General features: G+C 37.1%; 1 protein-coding gene across 1 annotated transcript; it reads right to left on the bottom strand.

The window, feature by feature from the left end:
- Positions 1-575: 575 nt before the first annotated feature.
- LOC104401507 (alpha-tocopherol transfer protein-like) lies at positions 576-9,073 on the bottom strand (the record flags this gene model as incomplete). The annotated part of the gene is made up of 3 exons (XM_010014076.1): positions 9,062-9,073; positions 1,305-1,458; positions 576-769 (listed from the first exon to the last, which is right to left on the bottom strand). Coding segments are annotated over exons 1-3 (360 nt in total), but the record flags the coding sequence as incomplete, so codon positions are not given.
- Positions 9,074-9,268: the final 195 nt, after the last annotated feature.

The following is a 9,268-nucleotide window of genomic DNA, read 5'->3' as shown; positions in this document are numbered from 1 at the left end:
TATCCATTGCCAAAGTTCAAACAAATTTGTCAGAAAAGAACAAGTCTTAAAAGCAGTAAAGTCCCTACAAGTTTTGTGAAAAATAAGAGATGAGGTAGTAGTAAGCTGCACAAAATAATTCTTGGAGGAATGGGGGGGGGGGGCAAAAAGCAAGCAGAACATAAAAATTATACATTCTGTTGGTAGCAGGCGAAGATCACGTAGCATCATCCATATTGGTAACAGGTTAGTACTGTCTTGCTCTTAACTCAGCACATGCTCTGAGTCTCAGGGTAAAAAATGGGATAACAAACACAGACCCTTACAAAACTGGGCTTCTCATTAAACTCTTATGACGTAACAGGTCGATGGAGTTCTTACAGAACATCAGAGGTTAAAGGGTACTTACTGCTATACAAGAACGCACTTTAAGTCAAATGAAGCTCAACCTACTTTTAACCGATTTAAGATTTTGTTCTTTCAAGCTTCATAGACTCTAAAAAGGTCTACAGGAGGAAAATTTACTATAGCTTAAAACAAATGAAAAATTGGGAGTTACAGCAATGAAGCAGTGTAAAGTGGTATGTCATACTTACTGTCAGAACAGCAGCAATTTTCTTGGCCACTGCTGGACTGATCTGAAATGCATGAGCAAATCGCCACCCTTGAAGATCAAAGATAGCCTTGACTCCATTCCGCTGAGTCTCAGTCTCCTTTACAATGAGTTCAGATGTGATGAGACTTACACGAAATACATCGTATGCTGTAAATAACTTGGGATCCCACTGTCCTGAAGAGCAGATAGATTACTCTGCATTACCACAAGAATACCACATACACCTGTTCTTTTCCATGCTACTACTTTTAATGCACTTCTCAGGAATAAAAAGTAATTAGTAATATAAAAGGTCCTAAAATTAAACAATTTGCCAGTACAGAAGTTATTTTGTATGCCTGCTCTGTCATTCATCCTCTAGGCTCTTTTTGTAGATGGTACTACCTAATGCAAGATGTTGGTACATGTAGTAATCCTAATGCAGTATGTTCTACCTATGGCTGTAGCCTCCAGTACAAGGTTTTGACAGGAACAGCATCATTCAGTAACAGTTATGCTAGCAGAAACAACAGATCATCAATTCAATCAATTCATACAATTTTTCTTCAGTACAGGAATTCTACAAGATTGTGTATCTCATTGCTGAAATTGCGATAATTAAAAAAAAAAAAACAAAAACAAAAGAACAAAACCAAAACCATGAAACAAACCAGAAACATCAGTGCCAAAGCCAGGTTGGAAACAGGTTCAAACAATTTTTGTCACTCACCAATTCTGTATATTAGAACTTTGCTTCCATGTGGATCCCTTGATCTCAGGACTCCATGATAGCCAGCAAGTAAGAGACCAAGAACAGAAGATGGTCGTAAATCTGCACTTATTTCTGGGCATTCAATTCTCCACTTCTGGTAATTCTTCAGTAACTAGAAAAAATAAATGTGGGTGTCAGCTAAGCATCAGGTATTGTATGAAAAGCACAGTTAAAAAATGTTTTCAATATGTGGTCACATTCAGGTTTAGTTCATTAAATTAGCTGTAATTTCATTGTATATTTTAAGCTAATCACTAAGGCTGCTGTACTGGATCAAATGAGTGAGTTGTTATGATGCATGTAGAACCCTGTCAAATTGTTAATGGACCACAGTTGTAATTTTGTGTCAGAAAAAGAAAATTGGAACATACAGAAGAAGCCTGTAGTTTCTATGTAAAATATATGTGAAACCCAGTTTTCTTACTCAGGTTACCTTTAGGGTTATTCAGTTTGATACTGCATCAAATTCATCCTCAATTTTTGAATTTAGACATGTAAAATTTTACAGAGGAACATTCTCCTTTGCCTACCCACTCCTCCCCTCCCACAAAGTATGGACCCATTTTGTTCACACACACACAGAGTCATAAACAGTTTTAGTTTACTAGTAGAAACAGGTATGATCATCAGCATATCCAAAGAACTTTTTCAAGGTCCCTCCTACCCCTCTGAAATGGCAGAATATAACAATGTAGTGGGTCTGTTACCCATTAGGCAATTTTCCTCCTGCAGAGTGGAAATACAAGAACCTATTTTGCTGAAGCAGAGATCCTACCCTTTATCTAGGACATGATCACCCTGGCTTCTAAGGCTGGAAGGCAGCAACATAAACGAGTATGTCTGAGGCACAGGAAGAGCTGTGTGTTGAAGGGCAATGGCCTAACTCTAAGGAAGAGTCCATTAGAGGCGTTACTTCCTGAGGTAACATCTGTGTAGAAGAATTATAGGTGATACTGTGAAAAGTCATCTTAAAGATGGATCATGAAAAATAAAGTTGGTGATGCAGTAGTTCTAATTCCCAAGTCTAATTACTGTTTCTCATTATTAAGTGGTGGTGAAGAAAATTAACTGCTATGTCCCACAACTAAAATTTCTTGAAGATACTTTGCAGAGGTAAGCAGGAAGCTATGCAAGACTGTTTTCTAAAAGGCTTCCTCTAAATTCACCAACTAAATTCTGCCTCTGCTTTATCACCCATGCTAAGTTGTCTAGCACTGAATTTGGAAGGTAAAAGGATAGTTATTGCAAGGAATTTAGATTTTATATTACAATTTCCTAAGTAGCTACCATTAAGGCTTTTAACCGAGGCCATCAAAGGAGCCAAGGGAATCAGAAATTTTCAGTACCTTGTTTCACAACAAACTGAAATCTAGGTTTAAATCTTAAAGGTAATACGCACAGGCTAGCCTTTAAAATTGTTTCTGTATTTCATTAAACAGCAAAACCTAATATGATCCTCAGCAGTTTCACAAATTAGATGTCTTCACAATGAAAGCACCAACAGTATAAAAGCATCAGCTAACAGTCTTTTATTTCTGTTAATTTATTAACATCAATTATTTTTTATTCATTTCTCAACTACTCCAGATCTCACAACAGAAACATTAAAAGAACTATCAGCTCCAACTAATAAAATGTAATTTTAACAAAGTTACACATTTCTTGTATCTATGCAAGTATCATTTTCATCACCATTTTCATAGAAAGAAAGGTGAGCAGGAACTTCAGTGGATACTGAATCCATCCCTTGGAACATCACAGTACCATCTATACTAATGTGTAGCTACAGTCTCTGAGAGGGAGATCACAGACTGACCATCCTGTACCTCATAGCATGCTTATATGAGATAATTAGTTGTATTCCTTAACTTTCCCTCTACTTTCAAGTTTCTTGTATAATTTAAATAAAACATAACACTTTTTTTCAGCGTAAGGCTCTTCAGCTCAGCTGAAGCTCTTGAATTCTTCTGAAGGTGTCTCAAATGAACTGCCATGAGGAAATTATTTATAAGGCATTACTGTTTACCAGCAGAATTTACTTACAGATACATGGTGTACTGATCAGAAATTATCTATATATTTCACGGAATAGCACCTATAAATAAGTATTTAGGTAAAAAAATTAGAAAGTTCATCCCCCATGCTAGAATTCTACCTGATTTGGCAATTAGAAAGTTAATAAAAGCCTCAACCTAAACCATACACTGTAGAAAGAAACATTTAACCTTTAGGAAAATTTTACAAGAAGCCTCTTGACTGCATTAAACCAGTTCTAATCTAGGCTAACTTAAAAACAAACAAAAAAGGTTGGGGGGCAGGGAGGGAAAAGGGAGGGAAAGTAAGTTAATTTGTGGAATAGAAATTCACTATGATTGCAAAGATAGCTCTGAAGAGGTACTCTGATTATGTCTGTTAGTGTTTTACTCTCTACAAAGGACACTGTTTGAGCAATCACAACCACTTGCGCCAACCAGACAGCACTGTCAACGTGTTTTTTCCCTTAGTCCTCCCAATACAAACACTTTAACCACAAAATCACACTCAAAAACTACACAAACATCTCTAGCTTTGTAATTTCTCCCTTTTCTTCCAAAATCTCTTGTACAACCACTTAATGAACCTAATTTACCATCATATAAATATTGTAAACATCTCTTTGAAGTGCTGCCTGCCAAATCCAAGATGACAATAAAAATAATACATTCATTCGATACCCTAAATAATCCTATCTTGCCATATTTTCATGAATATTTACATTTTCCAAGTTGGAAAAACAAGGATTTAAGTTCTGCACCTTGGGAGAAATGGAATGGTGTTCGCAGCTTATAACACACGATCCTTACAAGAGACGTAATTTACCTACTGGCAAGTCCGTTACAGAGTAAATGAATCGTTGGAATACTTCTGACGCCTTCCATGACGTGGGCAAGAGGTACATCTTTTAGATACATGACATGGCAAAGCTCCAAACACACTTCCCTTGGTCAGAAAGCCACAAAGTGCTGAAGAGTTATCAGATTTTAAAACCTATTCTGATTACCTGAAATGATTAGAGCTGAAGTAAAGGATGACATTAGACAATCTTCCACAGCACCTACAGCTAATTTTGGGACATACTCTATAAACTTTTACTTATGTAAACAATCCCTGTCTTAGCAGTTGGACACACTCAAATCACACACAGCTACTTACATGAATAATCCTTAAACGTATAATGGAATTTAAAAAACTAGCAGTGAGTACTTACTTTTACTTTATTTTGAAATTTGCTAGTTTAACATTGTTTAAACACTACAATTCATGTGAATATTTAAAAGATTTTTTTTTGTTTTTAGTAAAGACAGCAAGGAAAAACATAAACATTATTTGTAACAATCAGTCTGGATATAGAGATGAGCAACCTAATATCGGGAGAAACAGGAGCATTCATTACATAGTATAAAAAATCGCTTATGTACTTAGAAAGCAAGGAAAACATCTCAATGTATAATTATCTGTGTTTACAGACTGAATAACCTACTTAGCATCTGCTCAGCATCTGAAAATAGATGCAAGATAACTCGATAAATGGGGAAAGCTGGATGAAAAACTCCAGTGTCTGGAGTTAAGCATTAATTAGGAGATTTTTTCCTGAGGTTTGCAAGAGACAGTTCCAGACTTCTGAACATCACAGATGGTAAGTTACTAATTAATCCAAGATTTATGTGCAACAAAACAAAGTGACCTTAGTACTTTACTTAAAATTAAAAGAATAGAAACCAATGTGCTTGTTACAGAAACTAGTGTATTTTGTATATGTAAATTAATTGCTTTTTTATTGATTAATAACTATTCATATTAACAAGGATGCTAGACAGAATTAGGCCTTTACTCTTGTCAGCAGTTGTACCAATGCATACAATGTTTAGGAAAAAAATGTCTTATATTGGTAATCTCTGGAGGAGAAACCAACAGCTCCAAGTTTAGAATATATACATACATATACACACACATAAACACACATCTTTATGCATATGCTTTATATATGTGTAAATAGCCACACACAAAATTTAAACACATGGTATACACAAAGAATTTAAAATATTTTTATTGAGACACAGAACTTTACCAACTCCACACACATCACCTCTTTGCCAGCTGGGAGAAGACACATGTAAGGCGAGACATTTGATTTAGCACAAAGGGAAGACTTGTTGACTGATTTGCTGCCTCAACACTCAGCCCAGAGACATCCTTTTTGATAAATCCCTCTGCACTGATGGAAGAAAAACAGCCAAATAACTGATTTAAACTTTGTATTTATATTTGAATGATGTGAAGATCCTCAGAGGTAATGCCTAAGACTCAGCAGTAAGTTTGACACTATGGAAAACAATCCTTGTACAGCGTTAGATATTCTAAGCAACTTATTTGCTGTACAACACACTAGAAAGTCTTGATTCCTCCAAAAGTCAAATGCAGAGCAAAGACAGAGTCTAGCTACATACCTTCATATCAACCAGAACTCGTAAAAGGATCCTAGACATATAGATAGTTTTGAGTGCCATAAAAATGATGCTTACAAGAGTCTAAGCAGTATATGAAAACACCTCCTGGCATAGAGTTTCAAAGTTGCATTTTTACTGAATTTAAAGAGTGTCCTTCTTTTCCTCAAAGTATAATCTATTTCAAGTACAAAAATTCAGTATCCCCAAGTCACTGAGAATCACACTTTTCTACAAAAGTTGTATGTGAGATATAATGCAAGGATATAATAAAATATGCTGGGCAGAAGGATTTATGAAGGAAAGATGCTAATTTTCCAGATTTCACATATTACTACTGAATGCAAGTGACTGGTTTTGATCGTAACAGTGAAGTCAAACATATACACATAGCTCATACATTAAAAAAGGGATGTATAAACCCATTACTTTAGTGCAGTTAATGGAGACTCATGGCCTTGCTTCTCAGTTTACACCATACAGAGTACTTAGGTCTATCTGTACAAATTAATGAGCAAACAACATGCTCAGGTATGAATTTTTATCTAGACTGCAAATTTTTTACGCATTAGCATCTCATCCATACCTCTAACAAGGATTATAAAGGCACAAAAGATGATGTAATTACATAACACATTTCTTCAGAGTGTTAATTTTTGGTAGGTAGGTAAGTATTGCCCAGAAATCTCACACGACAAAAAAAAAAAAACCCTTCATTTTTACCTACTGAAGGTTTGTTGTGTTGTTTGATAGTCATAGAACTTTCTACTCATTCCTACAGACAAATCTCTGCCAGTATTCCATGTAGACTGACTTAACAGTAACATTCATGCACTTGAAATCCTTTCATAGAAGCTATCTGCTTAACTTCACCTTTTCTTCTGCAGCCTGTACTTAAGTAATTTGGGTCAATTCATGTTATCTTCAGCCACTTTCTAAGATAAGGTAGTGGGCCAAGTTTAATCTTTCCTGTGATTCAAAATGAAGAAAAATAATTCTCTTCTAACTTGAGACCAGCCTGTTACTGATCTTAATTGGATAATCATTGGCTTTAAAAGTACAGACATTTCTAGCTCAAGTTCTTCAGTTCCAGCTACCTGTTTCAGTAGTGGATCTTCTAGCATGGCATGTATCAATACATCAGTACTTGAAAGCAAGCCTGGAATTGCCACTGGAAAAATGTGAAAGATTGCTGCTGGAACAGGTAATCATAAAAGATTCAGAAATTGACTGTCTTGCCACAATCTACCTGATCATTTTTTTCTGAGGCATTTCCAAATGCTGGTAAACTAAAATCAGCTAAATCTATGCCACATGTTAACCAGTGATGCATGAATAAACAGTATGGTCAGTTGGCAGACTCTTGAGTCCTACCTAAGGCTAAGACTAAGCCCATATTAAGAAAGATGCTTGACAACCTTTGGTTATAAGCACTGAGAGACAGAAACTTGGTTTACCCCCTTAGCCTGCTCTACAAGCACTATGCAGGAGTACAAAGGAGCCCAGTGGGCAAAAAGGGACTGTATCACCCTGAACTCCAAACTTAGAGGCAACATCAACCCAAGATGGGAAGGCGAAGCCACTGTCTGGACTGATGGCAGGAGGGCTCTGTCTAGGACGGAGTACTAACATAACCTCTGCATGCAGTCAGACTTGGGTTAGATTAATATACCTCTTATGACCACCAAGATTTTTGCACAATAATTCCCTTGGGCCTTAATATACCAGTTGCAGATAAACACATTCCTTTAACTCCCCCACCCCCCCCTCCAAAAAAAAAAAACCCAAAACAAAAACAAAGGGCTTCTTTTCTTCTTCCCATGCTATAAGAGAAGAACCCTAGAAGTCAGTTTCAGCTGGTATGTGGAAGATTATGTACAGGTAGCTACAGCATTTACAGACCTGAAATTCTAGATGGGAAGACTGAACAGGGTTGGGTTTCAAACATGAGAATCTCTTAATTCAAAGAGGGGTCCAAACAAGAAACAGAAACTGAGCAGCTGTGGAGACCCAGAAATTCTGAAGAGATTCAAAAAAGACTCCATTTTTCTAACCAGGTCCCCAGTCCTAGAAGGCTGGTTCTCCAGAATAGTATAGGAAATTTGCTATTTCGTAGTCTTCATCTCTAAACTTACCCTGGATTCCATGCTCTTGAAGATTAGTCCTACCTACAACACATCTCAGAATTAATCGCAAGAAAGTGCAGAAAAGTACAGGCCAAATTCTGAAGTGCCACTGTCCTGTGTACAGTAACAACCAATTGCAGTGCAATTAGGAGTGGGTATTTAGGAGTGCATGTTGTCTTCATTAAGCCCTATTTTTGGAACTCAGGAATACAGGAAAACAGAATAGCTTTTGTTGGGAAAGAAAAAAGACACGGTCCCACAAGCGTTAGTGCACAGCTCCGATATAAACAACGTCATGAACTTCAAGCAAAAGATCCACAAATATCCAAAGGAATCTCAGTTGACTTGCTAGTTCTTCTACTGAGCAGGAAAGGTTTAAAGTCGTGATGCAAATTGCATGAGCCAAGAGAAAAGAACACAAAATATAGTTTTAAAGCTATTATGATTAAGGGCTTAATTCAGTTTCTCACATTCTTTTTTTTAGCTACCCTGATTCTGCAATATATCCATATGCAAACGATCTTCTTCGATGGCGACTAAACTTGGAAAATCTACAATGCAGAGAAGTCAGAACCTAAAAGATAAGGTCTGTTGGGCAATGCTATGTCATCAGCATCACTGAATATCACTGAAACACAGCTTCCAGTTGGCATAAGTGAATAAATGCTCTTGCCCTGGGGAAGATTTGGAAATACTTTCTGTTCAGAAGGGTTAGTGGTTGTCAATCTTCCTGTAAAAAAAGAAACAGTAACAATTTGTACCTTTGGATATTAAAAATAGGCATGCACTGTCTGTACAGCAAAAAGCTGTACAAACAGCCAGGGAAGTATGAAAACTTACCAAAGCCTGAAAGGAGTTCTGCAAATTACTAAACTCCAAGTGAAAAGAGTGGGTTTTACTCATAGCTTTACATTGGAGTACTTATAAATTATAAGCAGTGAAACTCTTACCATTACTAGTAACAAGTAACCAGAGCCTGGTAAACACAGAAAGGATGTCCTCTAAGGGTTATCTTTTCCTGACTGGAGGTGTGACCTTACCATGCGTACCATAACCTCACTACACTTACTGTAACCTCTACGTTATATGCCTATACACCACTTACCGTAACCTTCATGCTACCTCACCGAGGCTGTACGAAGCCAGCCAGGACACCAGACATTTATACGGTGGCGCCATGCTCAAGACGCATGTGACAATTAGCTACACCCTGAAACTCCCTGCTCGGCCTTGGCCGACCCAAGCAGCGCAGCTCACCCACCCCACGCTCCCCTTAGCAGCAACAGCACCCTCCTGCTTCTCGATCCTGCAG

The sequence above is a fragment of the Nestor notabilis genome, unplaced genomic scaffold (genome assembly GCF_000696875.1).
Source record: "Nestor notabilis isolate BGI_N333 unplaced genomic scaffold, ASM69687v1 scaffold32744, whole genome shotgun sequence".
Classification (NCBI taxonomy): domain Eukaryota; kingdom Metazoa; phylum Chordata; class Aves; order Psittaciformes; family Psittacidae; genus Nestor; species Nestor notabilis.
Note: the sequence above shows the minus strand (reverse complement) of the source record. Positions and strands in the feature narration are given on the sequence as shown.